Below are 23,889 nucleotides of genomic sequence, written 5' to 3' on the forward strand. Positions count from 1 at the left end.
TTTTAAGAAGTGTGTTCTTATCCTTATTCTAACTACTTTATTATGCTAGATGGATTATTCAATTCAATACACTAAACCTTTCTTAAGTGGCTCCAATGTGTTAGGCACTGTGCTAGTCAATGGGGATACAAATGAGAAAAAAGAAAGGTAAATGTCTATCCTTAAAGACCTTATAATACAATGGAGAAAGACAATACACACAAAAGGAAGCTGTAGTGTATGTGTGTGTGACACCAGAGAATATCCCATGAAGCTGAAACTAAATACAATTGTAGGTAGAAAGTGGAGTTCATCTCTACCTAGGTGTCCCAATGGCATCTTCAACTGCACCATCTGGCATGTGATCCTGACTTTAAGATCATTATGGCTTCGAGTCTTTGTGGGATGCTATGAGGATCTCTTGGCACATAAAATTGAGAATACAGAACAGAAATATCTTCCTTACCTTCCATCATAACCTTTCTCAGAGAAGGGATAAAAGAGGGAGAAGTGAGAGATCACCATGTCAACTCATTGGCTTGTGAGCAGCAAACAAGAGTTGCCAAAAAGGAGAGTAGCAGAAAAGAGCATAGTTAAAGAAAAGAAGCCAATGGCTCAGGTCACCAGATTTAAAGAAGAACCCTCACATCCCAATGGTATGGGAAGCAAAGCTCTAGGGAGGCAACCCAGGTATGCTGCAGGGGCCCTTCTGGGTCACCTCCACATTGCATGAACTGAACATGCCCAGACCTGCCTGGGTTATACTGTCTTTCCAGACTTTTATAGTTTGCACAAAACTCCAGCCAAGCTAGTCTACTAAATGTTCCCAGTAATCCTCTGTGCTTTCACTCTGTCCTACATGCCTGGAATGTACACCCCCTCCACACCTCTGCCTATTATTTTCTCTAAGTCCCAGCTCAGGTGCCACTTTTAAAAGGAAGCCTTTTCTCATAACTGTAGTCGTCAGAACTCGTTCTTCTCAAATTCTGCTTCATTTATTTATCTGTATATATTTTGCATCCCATGTATAGAAGAATATAGACTAGAGGCATGGACAGTTTATATTTTGTTTTTATTGTTCCTAGCTCTTTGCACAGTATCATACACAGCATAGAGCTTAATGTTTGCTGAATACAGCTCAGTTGAATAGAACTGAGATATAAAGATGAATAAGATGTGATTCAATGCCTTGCAAGTTGAAAGACATATTATTGATCAATTGATATCCTTATCATACTTGAGAGCAGAAACTTAAATTTAAATCAGTAATTACAATTACAATTACAATTCCTTATCATACTTGAGGGTAGAGACTTAAATTTAAATCAGTAAAATTAAATCAGTAATTGTAATTACAATTACAATTCATATTTTTGAGAGCACTGCTGTTGTTCTTCTTCATTACTGTGTAGTCTCATATTCCAAAGGAACTCTGCAGCATTTTTATTGAATTGCTCTAACAGCATTTTTATGACAAGATACGATAAATTGCAGCCATCTTCAGCTACAGTGGAAAAGGTGAGGTACATGGAGCATGCTTGGGTTATAGATTAAGTGTTTTTTTCTTATTTTGTTTACTTGAAATTTTTGGAATGGCATTTTCATATTAACAACTAAAATTGAGGAAGTTGGTTGTTTCTGGTTTAGAAATAGTTAAAAAAGTCAAGCTATTAAAATGTCAATTATGGTTTCCCAGAAGAAAAAAAAATCCTATTATAAAGTTGCTCGACTCTTTTAATATCCACTCTTAAATTTGTCATGAGAACAATCGTTTGGACATGAATCCTATCTTCAGCACCGCTGAATGCGGCAGCAACCTTCTTGCCACAGAACCAGAGAATGAAAACAGCAGTAGCCTGAAACCGATCCAAGCGGCTGGCCAAAGGGTAGGTCATCGCGCTCCCCCTCCCATTCCAAACTAATCCTGGAGACTAGTACTACCAGTGGAAGCAGCAAGAATAGAGCCCGCCGCAGACTCAGGCTGACCAACTGGGGCGAGCAGAGGGCACTTTTTTTTTTTTTTTTTTTTTAACACCAGTGGTCTGATCTGCTTGACCAACCGGGGTGGGAGGGATAAGAAAAGCCCTATCAGGGGAGAAAGACAGGTTACGTAACGTTGGACAGCAGGCGTTGGTGGCATCTTCCCCCACCACCGCCTGGGAACCTTTCCGCGCTCTCCCACACTTGGGGTGGAACGGTGTCAGACACTTTAAAGAGTTTGCATTTCACCCTGGACCCCCATAGCGGCGTCAGTCTTGTGACATCGCAAGCAGACAAGGAAAGCATCCGATTCTCCTAAAGGGAATCAGTGAAAAAGCGACAGGACGGATATCCCCAGCTTTGGGTGGAGAAACAAAAGGGAAAGGGCAGGAGAAGAGAAGAAGGAAAGGTGGATGTGAGGGAAGTTACGGAGATCGGTGGGGAAAACCTCTGGGAAAATTTATGCGCAAGCGCACATTAGCCAGTCGTCTCGCCCCCCCCCTTCCCCCTCCCGACGAGTCTCCTTTCTAGTAACTTCCCTGGCTCGTGACGTCACCTCCGTGCGACGCTACGGCGGCTGGTATTTTCATTTTTTTTTTACGATTGCTTATCTAAAGAAAAACAGCGTACAGACACGCGCAAAAACAAATCCCAGACCTCACCCTGTGCCCAGGGAAATTACTAGAAAGTTCTCAGCTCCAGTGATGGAGGAGTTAGTGTGTCTAGTAGCATAGGGGAGACAGGAAAGGAAGACAAGGCAGCGATAGGATGTTAACTAAAGTCCCAGACGGCCCAGAGTGACTCGGCGACGCCGGCTTCGTTTCCCAGCATGCCTCGCGCGGCTCCGCCGAGGGCAGAGGGGAGGGGGCAGAAGGGGGAGGAGGAGGGAGGGAGGGGGCGGGGGATGAGGAAGCGGCGGCGACGGCGGCTGGTGTCGCGCAGCGAGTGAGTGTGTGAGCGGGATCGGAGCACCGAGCAGTGGCCGCGGCAGCAGGAGCAGCCGCCGAGGGCCGGGCCCGCGCCAGCGCCCCCACAGCGCCTCATCCCGCGGGGGGGGGCTTCCTACCGCTCCCCCCTCCCCCCTTGGTCGTCGTCCCTCCCCTCCCCCCACCCCCCCTCAGCCTCCGGGCCCGGCAGCCGCCGCCGCCGCAGCGAGGCCTCGCTCCTCGCCTGAGTCACCGCCGCCGCCATGGCTGAAAGCGGCGAGAGCAGCGGCCCCTCGGGCCCCGCCGCAGTAGACGGCGCCACGACCCCCGTCGGTGACCCTAAGATCATCAAAGTCACTGTGAAGACCCCGAAGGAGAAGGAGGAGTTTGCGGTGCCCGAGACCAGCTCTGTCCAGCAGGTGAGGCCCCTTTCCCAGGCCTGTAACCTCCGCCTCCTGGCCCAGCGACACGCGCGCCTGCGGAGGAGCCGGTGCGGCTCTGTTGAGGCCGGACGCTTACATAGGAAAACGCCCGAGCGAGACGGGGGTGTGGGGAATCCAACCTGGGCGTAATGGGGACGGCGCGGGGAGTGGGGGAGACGGCGGCCTTGATCTCCAGGCCCGCGGCCGAGGCTTGGGGCCGGGTTAAGGTAATGGCCTCGGAGCGCCCGCCCGGCAGCCGGCCTTTCCATTCTCGAGTTGCTTAGACCGCCTTGGGCCTCCTTCTCTGAGTCGGAGTAAGGGGAGGAAGAAGAGGGTCCGCTGCTTATCCACTCCCCGGCCGTCCTCTTCACAAAGGAATCGGCCAGACTGGCTTGGGGCTCGTCGCTGGGCTCGGCGGAGATGGGGGAAGGCGAGGCGGGGGTGGAGGTTTGCTGCGCTCTCGAGTCCCCGGGGTAGCTGCGGAGCAGAAAAGTTTCATTGTTAGGGATGAGTGTTAAACCTCCTGGGTTCAAGTAGGCTTTGGGTTGAGGAACACGTGTGCAGTTCTGCCTTTTTTTGACTGCTGAAATCGTTTCCACCTCGCCCCCCCGTAACATTATTATTTTTTTGTTCGATGACGTAGAAATTGTACCCGGCCAAATTTGAGGAATAAGTACTACCGGGCTGTTAGAAAAAGGTGAATAATTTTCTTTCACCGGTGTTTTGTTTTTTAAAAACATTTTTTTGAGCTTAGATGCTGATCTGAGGGATGACGGTTTTTTTATTATGTGAATTTAGAGATATGAAGTCAGCATAGACTGAATAGGATTGGATAATCAATTTAAAATCTGATTTTCTATCTCTTGGTGTTGGGAATAACCTAAATTGTTTGGGCCCCACCAATTTGGTTCCGGTCACTTTTTAATGAAATTTTTAAAAAACTATTGAAAAAACAAACAAACCTTAGCTTTAATTTTGGCATAAAGCTCCAAAACTATACTCCGTTCATTTACTGATAAAGGAATTAGTTGACTGCTTTTGAAAGCACCTTTGTATACATGTAGCGGAAGGTGTTAGGGACATAAACCAGAGGTTTATGAGATTGATTTACAGCTCCCAACTGTGTTCTTTACACTGGACCGGACGGAATCGAGATGAACTTTAGTGCAAAGTGTGCCACCTATTGAATCTCCAAATTACTGTTTGAAGTCCCAGGATTTTCTTTCAGTACTCTAGCTTCACTTCCCTAAGTTTGACGATTCCTTTTGGCACTCTTCTGCATGTAATCAAAAAGGAAAATTCTTTTACTACGATATTATTTGACAGCTAAAATTATATAAACTGGAAAATCCATGTTAGTCAACTTTTGAAAATTGAGCTATGAGGTGTTAGGGCATACATGAAATTAAACCTTTAAAATTTGTGAACCTTTATATTTTTTTTCTTGTACTGGAAAGCTAGTGTTAGCATGGATGAATATTCACTGATCTTTTGATAGTTGTCTAGACTACAAATGACATTCCTTTTTAGACTCAAGAATTTTAAAGACAGTAGAATTCTTTTGAAGGTAAAATTATTGTACAAGTCATATACTTTAATATACTTGTTCAGTGAAAACATCCTTTTTTGATAAAACACGAGTATAATTTGCAGCTACATATTGTAGCCAAGTTTTCTCTTGGGCCATCTTGAAATTTACATTTAATTATTTTAAAATATATGTCCTCAATTGATATAAATTTAGCTTAATCTTTTTAGGCTTTTTGCCTTTTTGTGGATTGGACTCTAGGAGGCAGTGTAGTGTAATTTAAATTGTACTAAATTTGGAATAAGGTCTGGGTTCAAGTCTTCATTAAGTTTGAAAAATTTGCATGTTCACCTGTATCTCTTCTGTACACCACCCATCATTAATAGTTATACCCATTTTACTAATGAGGCAACAAAAAGCCAATGACAGATTTGATTATCATTAGGCAAAGAAGCTGAGGTCTAGGGAGGTTGTGACTTGGCAAGATCTCAGATAGTAAGTTTCCTAGTTGGGGTTCAGACTTGTCCTTTGACCTTAAAGCCAGTGCTCTTTCCAGTTATTTACAATAAATGGTGTGTTAGGCAGTTTAATTATTGGAGTGAAGTAAACATCAAAAACGTTGTTTGGCTACTTCGAACAATTAGAATAAAAATTGCAGCAAAGTGGAAATGGCTATCTGCCACAGGTTTTTCTATCGTTTTTTGTTTTTTGTTTTTGACATTAGGGAGACAATCCAAAAATGAGATTAAGAAAGAAGTTAGGATCATTGCAATTCAGCAAATATTTATTAACCACCTACAATTTACAAGGCAACTGGGGATTCAAAGACAAATAAGACACTTCTCTTTCCCACAAGGATCTTACATCTAGTAGAAAAGGTAAGACAGGGACACAAATGACTAATACAAAGTATCATATGATATGTTCATGGGAGAGGGACAAAAGTGCAATTACAGATCAAAGAAATGAAAGAAATGATGCCTTAAAGTTTCTAGGTTTAGGTTTGATATTTTTGGGTTTTGTCTCCTATACATCAGTTTTTATCATGAAAATTTCTTATTTTGGGGTGGGAAAAAGCTCTCAGAAAAGGAACCTTTAGAGCTTTCACTTTTATTAAAAAAGATAACTTAAAATTCCCTTGACTTTAATAGTTCTACATAATCTCTAATGTGTTTAGTAATTTATTTTGCATTTATAAAATAGTGTTATGTCTACATAATCTTTAAATTAATAGTTTATCTTGTATTTATAAAATAGTGTCTTGGCCAAGTTGGCTCTTTTCCTTTAAAAGGCCAGAAACTGTTTAACTTTCTATATGATGCTATATATATTGGCTAGTGTGCGTACTTAATGTTGATTTTTTTTTTTTTTTTTTTGATGATGGCTTTTACTTTTTGTGTTCATTAATGTGGATGTTAATTTTCACTTAAAAGACAAGTGTGTTTTTCAATGAGTGGTGGAATCCGAAATCATTAAGTTTTTGAATGTCAGTTCTCAGTATCCACAGTTTTATGTTTCACAAACATTAAGATATTTTGAGTACTTTGCAAAGATAAATTTAATAAGATAAATGTAGTTTGTTTTTGAGTATGATTTCCTATTAATTGGAATGATTTGGGAGATGAAGTAGTTTCAGAAAAATTTTTCATTCCAGTTCCTAGTACAGTGTGGTACATGATAGGTGTTTGATAAATATTTGTTAAATGTCTTCCAAAAGTGTTGACAAATTTTTTTACTTCAGTAAAAATAGATAATATATTTTAATTCATAGATCATAGAAATAGAACCAGAAGCTTAGAAGATCATTTTCTCATTTTACAGGCAAGGAAACTGAGACCTAAGGAGGTTAAGTGACTTGCCCAAGGCCTCACAGATATTTCCTACTTGGGGTTCAGACAGACAAGACTTAATTTTGAAATGTTTATGATCTATTATTCAAACTTGTGCCTTAAATTTTTAAAAAGTGTTTTGATAATTTGAGATGTCAGTTAATAATCATATGTTTGAAACACCTTCTACCAAGATTAATTTTTTAAATTTTTGGGTATAATTGGAAAATAGTTTTGTGTTTGCTTGGGAGTATTTTACCATAAACTGCTTTATTTGAAAAGATACTATTTTTGGCCTTACTGAAGAATCATGTTTATGTTTTAGTTTTTAGTTTAGTTTTGTCAAAGCTAACAGCTTTCAATTTTAAAAAATCCACTAAGGTGAACTATATTATAACAAGTTAACTGGGACTCTGTTTTTTTTTTTTTTTTTAATAGCCTTTTATTTACAGGATATATACATGGGTAACTTTACAGCATTAACAATTGCCAAACCTCTTGTTCCAATTTTTCACCTCTTACCCCCCCACCCCCTCCCCTAAATGGCAGGATGACCAGTAGATGTTAAATATATTAAAATATAACTTAGATACACAATAAGTATACATGACCAAAACATTATTTTGCTGTACAAAAAGAATCAGACTCTGAATTATTGTACAATCAGCTTGTGAAGGAAATCAAAAATGCAGGTGTGCATAAATATAGGGATTGGGAATTCAATGTAATGGCTTTTAGTCATCTCCCAGAGTTCTTTTTCTGCATCGCTAGTTCAGTTCATTACTGCTCCATTAGAAATGATTTGGTTGATCTCGTTGCTGAGGATGGCCTGATCCATCAGAACTGGTCATCATATAGTATTGTTGTTGAAGTATATAATGATCTCCTGGTCCTGCTCATTTCACTCAGCATCAGTTCGTGTAAGTCTCTCCAGGCCTTTCTGAAATCATCCTGTTGGTCATTTCTTACAGAACAGTAATATTCCATAATATTCATATACCACAATTTATTCAGCCATTCTCCAACTGATGGACATCCATTCAGTTTCCAGTTTCTAGCCACTACAAAAAGGGCTGCCACAAAACTTCGTGCACATACAGGTCCCTTTCCCTTCTTTATAATCTCTTTGGGATATAATCCCAGTAGTAACACTGCTGGATCAAAGGGTATGCACAGTTTGATAACTTTTTGAGCATAGTTCCAAACTACTCTCCAAAATGGTTGGATTCGTTCACAACTGCACCAACAATGCATCAATGTCCCAGTTTTCCCGCATCCCCTCCAACAATCATCATTATTTTTTCCTGTCATCTTCGCCAATCTGACAATTGTACCGTGGTATCTTAGAGTTGTCTTAATTTGCATTTCTCTGATTAATAATGACTTGGAGCATCTTTTCATATGACTAGAAATAGTTTCAATTTCTTCATCTGAGAATTGTCTGTTCATATCCTTTGACCATTTTTCAATTGGAGAATGGCTTGATTTTTTATAAATTAGAGTTAATTCTCTATATATTTTGGAAATGAGGCCTTTATCAGAACCTTTGACTGTAAAAATATTTTCCCAGTTTATTGCTTCCCTTCTAATCTTGTCTGCATTAGTTTTGTTTGTACAAAAACTTTTCAGTTTGGTATAATCGAAATTTTCTATTTTGTGATCAGTAATGATCTCTAGTTCTGCTTTGGTCATAAAGACCTTCCCCTTCCACAGGTCTGAGAGGTAAACTATCCTGTGTTCCTCTTAATTTATTAATAATTTCATTCTTTATGCCTAGGTCATGAACCCATTTTGACCTTATCTTGGTGTACGGCGTTAAGTATGGATCAATGCCTAGTTTCTGCCATATTAGTTTCCAATTTTCCCAGCAATTTTTATCAAACAGTAAGTTCTTATCCCAAAAGCTGGGATCTTTGGGTTTGTCAAAGACTAGGTTGCTATATTTGTTGACTGTTTTATCCCTTGAACCTAATCTATTCCACTGATCAACTACTCTATTCCTTAGCCAATACCAAATAGTTTTGGTAACTGCTGCTCTATAATATAATTTTAGATCTGGTACAGCTAAGCCACCATCATTTGATTTTTTTTTTCATTAATTGGGACTCTGTTTTGCAAAAAATTGTTGGAACAAATTAAAGTCATTATAGTGGTGAAAAAACTATTCTTTAGATGGACAGTATTCATAGTTGCTATAATTAGATGATTTTAGTTCATGCTTTTCAATTTTTACAGAAAAATCCCAATATATAAACTGCTAAACTTTTTTTCCTCCCAGGTTAAAAAAAAAACCTTTATCAAGTGAATTTAATATTTATGGTTTTAGTCTGATCTTGAAATATCTAGTGTCTTAACTCCTATTCTAGGACTTTTGCACTGACTTTTGGGACACCTTATACACATAGGAGGAAACCAGCTTTGAATAGTGGGTAGGCTAGTGCTGGTCTTGAAAAGACACATTTGTGACCACAGGCAAGTTACTTTACTCTTTGTACACTAAGCAGGAACTCACTCATATTGTAAGTTAAAAATGATCCTATATTATTTAAAAGAGTTTTCACATTACAAATTACAAATTCAGATGTTTTAAAAAATTAAAAACCAAATGAGAAGTATTTCTATGTTTTGATTAAAATGATATATCTTAAAGTATTTTTTGTAGGTGTTGGATTTTTTGCATCTCTATAACTTTTAAGAATATTTTGTGAGAAAAACTGTTGTGGTATTTTGGTTAGAAATTCAAATATATTGAAACATGGCTTTGGATCATTTTTAAACCCACCACACAAGGCAAGAGTATCCTTGAATGTATGGTGAAAAACTATCAATTCTTAATTAGCATTTATAAAAGTTAGTCTTAGAACCAGAAATACTTACACACTATTGCTTGTTTCTTAATATGCAAATATTTATAAATATATTGTGCCATAATAGATAAGAGGGCAGTTAGGTTTAAAAGATGAGTTTCCAAGTGAATTTTTCTGTTTTTTAGCATAGTTTTTTCTTGTCCTTGGTAAAGGTAAATTGTGCTGTGTTAAGGAATTGATGCTTGTTGACTGACTATGTTTCCTTCTAGCCATATCTTATCTGGATGTGTCATAGGCATTTCAAACTCAACATGTTCCTAAATAGCCGAAATCATTTTCCCCAGGCCCTTTGGCAATCTGCTGAAATCTGTGGACATCTCAGAATGTTTTTAAATGAGTAAAATAAAATACATAATATCACAAGGGAAACGAATTACATTGAAATATATTTTATCAAAATATTAAAAAAAAAAATTTCAGACCACTGGTTAAAAACCGTTGGCTCCTGGATAAAATTCAGATTCTTGGTTTGGCATTTGACCTTTCGTACTCCAGGCACATTATACCTTACTATTCTCCTTCGCTCTTTCCTGCCCCATTTTGTGTTCTAGTTGAGCTAAACCATTTGTACACACAGTTCCATCTCTGTCTCTCTACTCCTTGCTTTTGCTTAGACTATTCTCCATGACTAGAGTGTTCAGCTTCGGCATCTGCACTTCTTAAAAAGTCCCTAGCTCCCTTTAAAGTACAGCTCAAATGCCGAGACCTTTTCTGACCTCATCTCATATCCAGTAACCTCCCTCTCATTATTTGCAAGGTATCTAGGTATACAGCACAGTGCCTGGTACATTTGATAGAGTTAAATGCTTGTTGATTTTTGGAATTTCAGGTAATTTAGAAGAATCTATAGTATTCTTAGCTGGGGGATGAGGATGGGGAGAATATTTTATGCATATGGGTTGTTTATGGTACATTAAAATTAATTTAGAAGAAAAAAGTTTGCTTTTAAATCCAGAATTTAAACTCTTAAATAGCATACTAATAAAATAGGAAACATTTTAAAAATGCTTTATACTTGACTTAGCAAGAGGAGAGCCATAGGCAGTGCAGTTTTTTCAGCTCATGGTGGAAGGTTATGAACATTTTTTGCTTCACAAAACCAAAAAGCTGTGAAGGGGAAAACATCTGCAGAAAAGTTATTTGCAAGAAAAATATTAATAATATTATAGACCAAATAATTAATTATTCCGGTATCTAGTGTCATTCAGTAAGCATTTATTTAAGTACTTAATATGGCTCAAATGCAGAGGAGACTATTAAGCAAATATACACAAGCAATGTGAAAGATAATAGGAAGTAACCGAGAAAGCACTAGAATTAAGAGGAGTCGAGAGATTTTGGAGGAAGGATTTTTGTTTGGGCTTGAAGAAAATCAGTGAAGGCAGGTAGTGTGGAGAAGAAGGAGTTAGAGTGTTCCAGGCATGGAGACAGTGAGTTAGAGCCAAGAAATGGAGTATGGAGATATGGAGCATCTTGTTCATGGAAATGCCAGGAGGTCAGAAAAAATGTTCAATCCAGAGACATAGTGGATTGAAGAGGCAGGTAAAAAAAAATATAAGAAAACTGGAGAGAAGGAGGAGACTAAGTTATGAGGGATGCCAGAAGATTTTATGTTTTTCTTGGAGGGTACAAGGAGCTGATGACCCATATTAAGAAGAAAGGTGTTTTATGTATAGTTGGGCCTGTGTTTTATAGGAAAATTACTTTTAGCTAATGGGGGATGGATTGGACTGGGGAGAGACCTGAGGAAGGCACAATTACCCAGCTCTGGAGTGCAAAAGGGAGGCGGTAGTATTGGAGAGAAGTGACAAACTTGTTAGCAAGATTTAAAAAAAGAGTTGGAGGACCAGACAATACACAAGAAATCTGAGATATTACACAGATTTGAAGGTACTCAAAAAATTTAGAAATTTTTAAAATAGTATTTTATTTTTCCAAATACATACATGCATAGTTTTCAACATTTACCTTTGAAGTTCCAAAATGTTTCTCCCTCTCTTCTTCCCCTCCCCAAGATAGCAAGCAATCCGATATAAATTAAACATGTGCAGTTTTCTAAACATATTTCCATATTCGTCATGCTATGCAAGAAAAATCAGCTACAAAAGGAAAAAATTGGGGGAAAAAAGCAAACAAGCAAAAACAACAGAAAGATGAAACTACTATGCTTTGATATATATATTCAGTCTCCATAGTTCTGTCTCTGGATGTCACTTATCCTAAATCTATTAGAATTGGCTTTGAATCACCTCATTATTAAAAAGAGCCAAGTCCATCATAGTTGATGATATAATCTTATTCTTATTGTGTATGTTGTTTTCTTGGTTCTGCTCACTTCATTTGGCATCAGTTCATCTCAATTTTTCCAGGCTCTTCAAGAAACTTTAAGATAACTGAGAAGATGCCAAATCAGTCAGTAAACATTTAAATGTCTACTATGTTCCAGACACTGTGCTAAATAAAAATGAAAAAAAAAAAAACATTATGAATGGCATTACAAAAAAGTGAATAATTATAATAGTTGAAATTTATATAGTGCTTTAAGGTTTTACACAGCTTATAAGAGTCTTATAAAGATTATCTCACTTGACTCATAACAAAACGGGAATAAATTTTAGAGGTAATATACCCATTTTCCAGGTGAGGAAATTGAAATCATTCATTCCATTCTTTGCATCTGTGCTTTCATCCCCGTTATTATTCCCTCTTGTCTGAATATATTTACCTGTTTTATATTGTATTATGGCCTATCCTTTCTTTTCTCCCCAATAAAATAAGCACTTTGAGAGCAAAGATGATCTTGTATTGGATACTAAGTATATTGCTTTTTACTTAAGCACTTAATGTGTTTTTTGAGTTGATTTTCATTTTCTGCCATCTTGTGATTTTTTTTTTTTTTTTTAGCAAGGAATGGAGAGAAGTATGAGAAAAAAACTTTTTGGGTGGACAAAGATAAGCTTGACCACATCATAATTTGTCCCATGAACCTTAGCACTATCTTCATTTTCAGGTTACAAAGAGAACCAAATGGGACACAGGTATATTTTATTTTACTTTTGAACATTTTACTGATGCATTTTGTATTTTTATATCATCATCACATCTTAATATCCTGCAATCCTCATCTTTAGTTTAAAACAAATAAAAACCAAAGCAAGTAAAGTTTAAAACATCAACTTTAACTAATAGATTATGTGCAAAACTTAACTGAGTGAACATGTGTTTTAGCAACAGTTTCTGGACCCTACTGAGAATTTGATCTCAATTCTGTTATTAACAGTTATATGATCGTAGAACTTGTATATATTTTCCCAGTGTTCTCTTGTTTCTGAATTCTTTATATTCATCATTTCTATTGTATATCAACATTGTATTATGTTTATTTATGGAATTCAGCCATTCTTTAATCCCACTATTTCATTTCCAATTTTTGCTAATATTGTTGCTTTATGAATATCTTCTTATATATGAGACTCACTGACATTTTTGAGGTATTCTCAAGGAATATAATCATTAGGCCACAAAGTATGAACTAGTAATTAAATTTATTTACATATCATTAGCAGCATATTATTATATCTGTCTTCCCACAACTTTTTCGGGGGTTGTTTCTGTCTTTTATTTTTGTCACCATATTAGATGTGATATAAAAACCTCAAGATGAGTTTTAATTTTAATTCCTCTTTTTATAAGAGTATTTTTCATATGGGTCAGTTTGCTTTTTTACTTTTTATTTTATTGTTCTGACCATTTATATTTAGATCACATGCTTTTGGAACTGATTGTATAATAATCATCTAAGCATGTCTTCTAAGGATTCCTTTCTACTTTTTGTAGTATTTTTTTGTTTAGGAGCAAATCTTTCTCTTAGTATACTAGAATTTATCAAAATTTGGAGTACTATTTGTTTGCCTTTAGGTCTTGTTTACTGAGTTTGCTTTTCTATTTTTAAATTAGTATCAAATACTAACATTAGGTTATTTAAATATTCAAACTGATAGTCCTTAATCTCTCAGTTTTTCTTTAAGTGATTTCTCTTTAAAGATTCTCTTTAAGTGGATTTCATTATTTAAAGTAAAATTGGAGATGTGGTAATGTGGTTATCCTTCTGGCATTCCTAGTCTTTATTTCCTTTGAAATTCTTAACTTTGCCCAAATGATTTTTAAAAATTATATCATCCAGATGTAAAAAGTAGAATTAGTTAAAGTATTGTATTAAATCTGTAGTTTAAGGTAGTATCAATTTTATTATTGCCATGGCTCAGTCTTGGACAATGAACATTCTTTATTTCTATGAAGAATATTCTGTAATTGAAAATCTAAAATACCAGTATAGTTTGGTCAATTAACTCTTAGATGTTAATTCCTTTTGTCGTTATTTTAGTGGGATCTCTACCCTTTTTTTCTGATTTTTGTTGGTAGAAGTTTGTGGTGTTTTTTTTTTTTTTTTTTTAAAGAAATTTCACCCTATATAGACCTCAGTGGATGCCATATAGAACTTAGGTCATAGTACTTCATTGTTTTCTCTTCAACTCAAATTCATCTTGATATTCCTTAGCCTCCCAATTTCATAGGCTCTTCAGATCCTTCATTTCTTCTCAGAACTAGGCATCCAGAGATGATCACACCCTGTATTGGGCTATTACCCACAAGTGATTAATTTCCTGATCAAAATTTCGGGCATTTTTCTTAATGGGAAATCTTGGCGATTTCCTATTCTAATGAGATCACAGATACAGTTCCAATCACTATATAATATGGTTTAAGTTATACATTTTTCATCTCTGTTGCATTTAATATTGTTGATCACCCTCATCTACTGAATATTCTCTGCTCTCTGGGTTTTTATAATTCCTGGGTAATCTCTTAACCAGTTTGATTATTCCCTTGGATCCTTTGCAAGCTCATACCTAACTCTAATAGTTCCCCAAGGTGTTGTCCTAGACTTCCTTTTTTTCCCTCTCCATAATATCTCATGGTGAGTTCACCATCTGTCTTGGATATAACTCTTTGTAGATGACTCCACCTCTATATTTTCAGCTTATTCTGTCCCCTGAGCTTCATTCCTTTATCACTGATTGCCTATTAGACATTTTAGATGTTTCAATGTCATCCCAAACTCAATGTGTCCAAAACAGAACTTCATGTCTTTTCTTTTTAACTGCATTATTTCTGCCAAAGGCACTACTAGTCTTCTAGTCTGTTGGCTTCATAAGCTCAACATTATCTTTTAACAAAGCCGCACTTTTTTCACTCCAAAGAATTAGTCTGCTGCTCAATCTTACTGTTCCTACCAGAATATTTCTTCCATCTGGCTCCCCTTTGCTTTTTCATACAACTAGTATTTCTTAACCCAGAGATGACTGCCTGTGGTTTCCCAATTTACCTCTCTCCCAAGTTGTTTCTGTACCCTGGTCCATTTGTTCACACAGTTGGCAAAATGTATTTTTTTTTTTTAAAGCATGACAATTTCATTCTCTAATCAGTAAATTTTAGTGACTGACTTCTTACTGCCTCTAGGATAAAATAAAAATTTTTGTTTAGTTCCAACCTATCTTTCCACCTTCCTATTTACCTTCTGCTACACTGTGATCTAGTTTCTTAAAACTATGGTTCACAAATCCATATGAGGTCTTGTAATTGCATGTGGAAGTTTTGAAATTGATTTATTATTGATTTGCATATCCAGTTTTTACCTACATATTTGGGATCACGTAAAAATTTTTCAGGTAAAAAGGAGTGGCGAATGGAAAAAGTTTAAGAAGCCCTCGTCTAGTTAGACTAATTCTTCTCTCTTTTGCTCAAACCTGGCCTTATTACTTACTTCTCTGCCTCATAGAAATTATTTCTTCCTACTGGGATATAACTTGAGCATTCCCTTCTACAATGAATCCTTATCTGAACTATCTGGTATTCTAGAAATATTCTCTTAGTATTTATTTTTGTGTGTGTCTGTGTGTGTGTGTGTGTATTTACATCTACTTTGATATAATGTAAGCTCCTGTAGGAGTGGGAATTGTTTCATTTTTTGTATCTCTTTCCTGTGCTTATCAGTGGTAGAAGATGCTTAGTAAGTGCTTATGTTCTGCTACTTTGTTTAAGGTATCAAACATTTCTGTTTTCTGAAAATCTAGACTTTTCTAAGTATATCACTTCTCTTCTCTCCCGCCTTCCCCCCCCCCCCCCCCCCCCCGTGTAATTTAATCACTCTCTCTTTTTTTTTTTTTTTGAGTTGATTTTATTTTATTTTTCTGTGAAACTTAGAACCTGGCTTATTTACTCTTGAAAATATAAAATTTTAATCTCTTTTCTAATGTTGAATAGTTAGCTTTTTTAAATACTAATGTTTTTGGATATATTTTAAAGTATGAGAACAATACTAAGTAATAGGTTAGTTGCATTAATATGACCTTTAATTTTAAAGATATGGATTTATTACATTCTTCAATCCCCATTTTTGAACACCTCTCATATCCACAAGATAATACCTAGAGATTGTGTCTGTCTGCTTGCCTGCCTGCCTCCTCCTGTGCTTTTTTCTCCCTCTCTCCCTCCAGAGTATAAAAACCCTTCTGTCCTCCAAAAGAAATAAAACACCACATCATGTAAAAATATGAATCCACATCAGAGACACTGACTTGGGAATCATATGCATAGAAACAGTAGTTTAAGCTATGGAAAATCACTTAGGATCATAATATAGATTTAGGGCCACAAAAGTTAACTAGTCCAACCCTTTCATTTTATAGGTGAAAAGATTGAAACTTGTTCAGGATTACACAGATAATAAAGGTAGCATTCAAATCCAGGTCCTCTGATGTAGATCTAACAACAAAGTCATTGGTGCCTCATAGCAGTTTTTAGTAGAAAGTGTAGGGATGGAATTAGTATTGCTCTTAGTTAAAAGGAGTTGGTGGGTAGTTAGGAAGTGTAGGTGGCAATTCTCTAGACTCTTTTTTTCAAGAAGCTTGACTTGTCACTGGATTGCTAAGTATTAGGGAGTGGGATAAATTGTAAGAAGACTGGGAAAATTGAGAGTGTCCTCCCTTCTCACTATTCCCTTTTTCTATATAAGTATAAAATTACTTACCTGATTCTTCAATTCCATTGATAATATATCTGATAGCCAGATTTTTTTTCCTAAAGGTGCACATCATGATTGGCAAAGTCATTTTTGGGGGATTTTTTTTTTTTTTACCGGACTTCTAAGAAATGCAACAAGTATAGGTTCTGGGAATACGAAGGACAATTCTCATCTTAAACAACAAACCAGTTGCTTCCCTTCAGGATCTCATTTTTCTGGGACCTCCCCTCTGCTTGTGATAAAGCAGATTCTGGCCTAAACTTTTGAATATTTGACATGCTGTTATGTTTTCATCTGTTTCAAGGAGTATTAGAACTCCTTTGTGTGTGTGCGCTTTTTTTTTTTTTTTTTTGCTTCCTTTGTCTTTAGCTATTAGATTCCAGTCCAGTATTTCCTTGTATAAGAGGTATGTTAAAAACACTGCTATAGAGAATGGAATTGGTCTTTGAAATTGAAAAGATAAGCACCCATTTATTATATTACTTTGTAGACTTTGACTTTGGAAAAGGGCATTACAAGTTTGAGGATGAACTTTTAATTTGGCTGGATTATTCAATCAGTAAGTAAAATATTCATTACCTGTCCATTTACATTTGTTTTATTATTTTTTCATTTATTTTATTTCTAAGTTCGCATTGTTCCCGCCCTATTCTCCACCTCCAATTGAGAAAGAAAAATAAAATCAGAAACATTCTTGCATTATTTTTGTCAAAAAAGAAAAGTCTCACTCTCCATTGAATCTTTCACCTCTTTATATGGAGATGGGTAGTATGTTTTCTCACGAGTTGTCTGAATCTCTAGTTGGTTATTGTTCATCAGAGTTTGTCAAGTTTTTCAGAGTTGTTTGTCTTTATAATATGTTATTGAATAAATTTTTTTTCTGGTTCTACTCGAGTTTTTAATCAGTTCATGCAAGTTTTTCCAGGTTTCTGAAATCATCCTCCATTTCTTAAAGCTCAATATTACACCATCACATCCATATATCATAATTTACTCAACTCTTTCCTAATTGATGGGTGTCACCCCTCTTTCCAATTCTTTGCCATCAAAAAAGAACTGTAAATATTTTTATATGGTTGGATCCTTTTCTTTCTTTGATCATTTCTAGGTTCAGATGAAACTTGTTTTCAAAACTCTTGAGGTTCTCTGCAACACATTGATTCCACTGGTTTTAATATTCTGTGAATGCAGTGCAGCATTTAGTTTATTCATCTATTACATCTCACTCTTTATTACCTGATGAGCTCATTTCTTTTTTGGTTGTACATATCATTGGTGTTCTCCCTTCTCCTCCCCACCCTCCCTTTACTCATTTTGGGTGATATCCTTTATCGTTCTTGAGTCTAATGAATTTCTTTTGAGTTGCCTGGAAGTATAATTCTGAAATTACAATTCTCTAGTATTTACAGTAACAGTGTTATTACTGGACGAAAATTATTTGTTTGAAAGATTAACTCTTACACAATCAATAGCTTGGGATAGTTGAAAGTTTATTAAAAGTAAGTCATTCAGATCTAAAGAATAGTCATTAATGATTTGATATTTTGGAAGGAGATTCCAGTCTTATATTTAAGTAATCAACTTTGTAAGCATGATATCCATAATTGGCGCTAGGTAATTTATCTGGAAAAAAAGATCTTGAGAGTTTTAGCAGACTACAAATTTGACTTTGTGATATGGCAGCCAGCAAAGTGGATAATTTTAGACTTTATTGAGAGGTATATTGTCCCAGAGTAATGACGTATCATTCTTGTATTTTATGTGCTGTGTAAAATCGCGTATAGTGTATTTTAGGAAAAAACAAACAAACTGGGGATTGTTCAGAACAGTATTTGACACATAACAGGTGCTTTCTTAATTCTTGTTTGATGACAAGATGATTACGTGAAGGAATGAGAGACTAGTTAAAAGGGGATGTGATATTTATCTTCATATATTTGTACAAGACTAGTTATGCTGCAAACCTTAGAAGTTCCCAGATTTAAACAATAATCTTAGAGATTTCCAGGTGGAGGAATTAGGAACATTGGGTAAAAGTTCCAGAAACACATTTGTTCTTGATGTAAGAAAATTTTTTCTCAGCTTTCTATATACCAAAAAGCGACATGGTACTGCGTTTCACATTGGTAATTGTCATTCAAAGACTGAATGACCATTTGTCAGGAATGTTGTAAAATGGCTTTTTTTAAAGTATTAAGCATCTGCTTTATGCTAGGCCCTGTGATAAGCACTGAGGATATAAGGAAAAGCAAAAGACATTCATTGTCTTCAAAGAGTTTATAATCTTAATATCAGAAACAAAACATGCAAACAACTGTGAGCAAGCAAGCTATACAGCATGCAGAACACATAGGAAATAATCAGTAGAAGAAAAGATACCAGAAGTAAGAGCGATTGGGATTTTGGGAGAGAGCATTCCAGGCATGGAGAAGAGCCAGTGAATATGCCCAGTGTGGGTAGAAGGGGGGAGGTAGCAATCCTTGTTATAGGATTAAAGAATACTGGGATTTCCTTTGCAGAGATACTGGGGTGATTTGCCACTTCTTTCTCTGGCCCATTTTATAGATGAGAAACTGAGATAAACAAGAGTTGAGTGATTTGCCCAGGGTCACACAGGTACTAAGTGTCTTGAGTGTTGATTTGAACTCAAGAAGCTGAGTCTTCTTGATTTCAGACCCAGCATTGTATTCTGTCCTCTAATTGTGGAGGTAATATGAAACCACCAGAGTTAATTGGAAGTATTAGATCTGTGCTTTAGGAAAATCACTTTGGCGATTGAAGGAAAGAGAGACTTGTGGCAGGTAGATCAACCAGTAGCTATTGCAATAATCCAGATTAACAGGATGGTAGCATTGTTAGGAGATGAAAGGAGTGTATTTGAGAGATGTTGTAAAAGTGAAATGGACGGTTCTTGGCAACAGATTGGATATAGTGGGTGAGATGTTGTGAGATGACCCCTGTGTTATGCATGTGGGGGACTAGGAGGATGATGATGCTGCACTCAATGGTATTGGGGAAGTTTGGAAATATTGGAGGATTTAGGGGCAAAAATAACAACTTCACTTTTGGACATAATGAGTTTAAGATATATGTGGGGCATATAGTTGTATAATCCCTTGAGACAGCATGGAGATCATAATTGGATCCATGGGAGCTGAGATCACCAAGTGAAGTAGCATAGAGAATAGTAGATAGCCTAGAACAAAGCCCTGTGGAAAATAAAAGGTTGTTGGGTGTGATCGGGATGGAGATCCAGCAAAGGAGATGTTGAGGTGCCATCTGATAGAATTGAGAGAGGATATGATGTTTGATAGTGTCAAGAGAGATGAACATTTGAAAAAAGGCCATTGCATTTCAACAAGTGTAGTACTTGTACGCTATCGCAGGAAGATAGATTTAGAGCTGGAATCTTCAAGGTTATAGCCAACCCCCCCAATCTCATCATTTTATAGTTGAGCAAACTGAAGTCTGGGAAAAGTAAATAACTTCCAAGGTCACAATGTCTTAGTAAGGGACAGAACCAGAATTTTAATACAAGTTTTTTTGCCTTCAAATATTTGCTTATGACTGATTGAGTGACCAACTTGTTCAACTATGTGTTTAGTAGGTAGTATAACTTTTCTACTTTATATTTCTAATATATTTTTGGATTTTATTGAAATGATCTTTCAGTATTCTAGGATTTAGTGAAATGAACACAATGTTACTTATAACCTATATTGTTAACTATAATAGAGACTATTGAAAATTTCATTCCTGATAAGATCATTTTCCATTTGGATTTTGCTTAGAATATTCTCTGTGGTCGCTCCGTGATCCTGATAAATATATACCTTAGATAAAAAAACAACAGCTTGTTGAAAAATTATTTTGGTCATTAAATCTGTTCATATTTTTGCATGGTTTTAAAATGTGGAAGGCACTTGGAGGAAAAACTTTAAAACCACATTCTAGACTGAAATACTTTAATCAAGAAAAAGTGCAGTGGAATCTTATATTATTTCTATTTTTCATCTCCCTGTCCTCCCTTTTCCCCAAGATGGCAGTTTGATAGGGGTTTATGTATGCCCTATGCATATTAAACATTTCCACATGAAGAATCGGAACAAAAGAGAAAAACCATGGGAAAAGAAACAAAAAAGTGAAAACACTATGTTTCAATCTGCATTCAGACCCCATAGTTCTTTCTCTGGATGTGGATAGCATTTTCTGTCATGAGTCTTTTGGAATTAGTTCATTGTATTGCCGAGAGTCTGTCAAATTTATCACACGGTGTTGCTTGTTAATGGAGTACAGTAGGATCTTAAAGTTGATCTCCCAGCCAGTTTTATGGCTTTAAAAATGTGAACTACAATTAATAAATAATTTGCAAATGCTTTCCCATTCCCTCACTCTGGGTGTGGGTTTTGGAAGGTATTAAGATTTATTAATGCTTTATTTTGATTGATGTCAGCTTGAATGGATTGTGATCCAGATCACAATCTAGGGTTAAAATCTACAGTGAGTAATCAAGAAAATAGTAAGTAGTTCATCTACTGACTTTGAGAATTCAACTGTTAAATCTTCCCCAACAAATAAAATTAGTAGTCTTATCTGAAATCACACCAATAATAAGAATAGGGATTTGAATTTAGGACTTCCACATCCCTTGGGTTTAGGGAAAATTTCTGATTTTGACATGATTTTATTTTCTTTTGTTTTTAAATCATTCATTTCTGAATTTTCTTCCTTTCTACTCAGTTAAGTATACCTTAAAACAAAAAGAGAAGAAAACAGCAGTTCACAGAAATGATCATCCCATCAGCTGAGTAACAGAATTTGCAGTATTCCACTTGCCAGAATCCTTCACACTTCTAATGAGGGGAGGAAGGTGTATTTTTTCAACTTTGGGGCCAAAATAGGTGATGGGTCTTTATAATTGTAACATTCAATTATAATGTTTTTTTGTTCTTTCCATTTTCTGTTCTTGTATGTATTACATTCCTGGTTCTTGGAGAAAGTTTTTAAAGAAATGAGTTTTAGGAACAAAACAGTACCTAGAATTGGGGAAACTAGTCTTGTTTTGGTTTTATTTTTGCTTGTAAATAGAGGTCTACAGAGTTATTGCTCTGACATACATAAGGATAGAATAATTGGTATATATGTTAATTATGTTTAAATAGCTATTGATAAATAGCAATTTGAACATATCCTTGGTAACTTTTTTTTAATATTACTTGATTATTTCTTCACTCAGCAAGAGTAAATTAGTCCTAAATACACTGCATTATAGGACTTAGAGATGGAAAGATCCTGTACAAACCTTTTTTTTTTTTTTTTAACAATGGAAGAAACTGGGGCCTAGAAAGAAAGTTAAATTCACTTAGGTAGTCATTCATAGAACTGGCATTCAAACTTGGGTTCATTTATCTTCAAATCCTTTTTTTTTTTAAACATTGTATCACATTAAGGAATCCAGTGTTTAATCTAGTCAATTTGTCCATATCTGTGATCTAATTAAAGGAAAATATCCTGGATAAATAATTCAAACATTAACTGGTAGTTTTTCTTAGAAAAATATGTATGTTTAAAAAATGAACTGTGAAGCAGGATACCTAATTTTCTATATATAAAACCTATGGTCCTTGCAAAAATATTTTAAAACTGCAATAAGTTAATTAACAGTATACATACCTTCTGCCATTCAGTAGGTATTTATTGAGTACCAACTGCAAAGCTCCCCAAATCCCAGGTGTCAGGTCACTATGGCATCCTTTAGCATAACTAAAAAATAAAGGAGCATATTTAATTTTTTTCCACTTATGTTATGATGCTAAGATAGAGTAGAAAGGAGAGTCAGGCAAACATCTGTCAGAAAGAGAATAAGAAGGAGGATAGTTAGGGACATAGGAGAGAGCCACCATGCCGAAAAAAGGCATGTTTCAGATGCCAAAAGCCACCAGATTTGTTGATAAAGTCATGAATGACCTTTTGAGAGAACCATTTTTCTCTTATGAGGACAGAAGCCATATTATAAGATTTAAAAAAATAAAATGGAGCCAGGGTGGGGCAATTGAAAGTAGAGAGAAGGGACACTTTGTTGGACAAGTTCTTGGAAAAGAATAGGAGGTTATGAACTTAAATTGAACAGTGGATAAAAATCATCTGCAAGTGAGGTTACAGCTTCTTTTATGGGTTGTCCTTCTCCCAAATGAAAGGGTAGGGACTAATTTCCTTCTTTTTGTATTCCCCATAGAATAAGTGCTTAATAATTGCATTTTCATTCATTTACTATGACTTGAAAGTATCTCCTCATCTGGGAGAAAAGGGAATAGAATTACAGATGATACATAAAACATTTAATAAATGTTTATTATTAATGTCTTCCTTATATTGTAATAGAAGACGTTACTATGAAAGAGAGTGTGGAGAAGAGGAAGGGAAGCCTACCCTCCTGCAAGATAAGGTTAAAGATCACCATCAGCCTGAGTATCCAGGGTTGAGGTGGAATGGGCAGGTGAGAGGATGGTAATGTTAGAAATGACTTGACTCAGAGATGGAGTATACAGAGGAAGGCTTTTATTTCATTCCTTGAAAGAAGCAGATGTGTAACTCTTTAATGAGCTTATACTGATACAGAAGTGGGAAGCTCTTATATACTTCAATGTTAATTTTTCTCCTCCCTTTAGTCCTGGTTGGTCAGGACTCTCATGGGTTACAAAATTCTTCCTTATTCACCCTCACCATATACAACATACATATCCCCCCTCCCTGATCATGCCTTGCATATTATGTCAATGAAGACTAAGCAACTGGAGAGGGGAAGCTGATTCTAATAAGACTAATTAAGCATGCGCAGTAATGTATCAAGAGCATTGTGACTGAATGAAGTTTGAACCCTGTAGGGTTTGGATGTTATGTCTTATGGTTTTAAAATTACTCCTGGCCAGGATCATATAGACCATTGGGTTGACTCTCCCCAGTTGCTTATTCTTGTTGCCAAGTTTCAGAATCCTACCATTCCTCATAATGACCATATAAATCTATTAAGTGGTTTAGGTATGGTTACTGAAGATTCATGTCATTAAGCTTTTATCACCTCATTGAAGTGTTGGACAGTCCAGTAATTGTAAACATTATTGGACATGTAGTTAGGAGCTTTAGGAATGGAAAAGGTTTAGAACAATGGAGTGAAAGGAAGTACATAGAGTAGAAGAGATTACTTGGTCAACAATGAAGGACCAGGTGAATTTATACATAATAAGTTTATTGGTGAAATTAGTTTGATTTTTCAT

The 23,889-nt window shown here is 36.1% G+C and overlaps 1 protein-coding gene across 4 annotated transcripts in view; it reads left to right on the forward strand.

Annotated features, from left to right (window-relative positions):
- The first annotated feature begins 3,060 nt into the window (after window positions 1-3,060).
- The window catches only part of UBQLN1 (ubiquilin 1), a 47,852-nt gene continuing 27,023 nt past the window's right edge, over window positions 3,061-23,889 (forward strand). For 3 of the 4 annotated variants that reach the window (XM_031945475.1, XM_031945477.1, XM_031945478.1), the window contains exon 1: window positions 3,061-3,304. In XM_031945475.1, coding sequence (XP_031801335.1) covers window positions 3,149-3,304 — 156 coding nt within the window. In that variant the 5' untranslated portion in view covers window positions 3,061-3,148. The remainder of the gene's footprint in view (window positions 3,305-23,889) is intronic. The other variant, XM_031945476.1, reaches the window with a different exon arrangement.

This window comes from Sarcophilus harrisii, chromosome 1 (genome assembly GCF_902635505.1).
Source record: "Sarcophilus harrisii chromosome 1, mSarHar1.11, whole genome shotgun sequence".
NCBI classification, from domain to species: domain Eukaryota; kingdom Metazoa; phylum Chordata; class Mammalia; order Dasyuromorphia; family Dasyuridae; genus Sarcophilus; species Sarcophilus harrisii.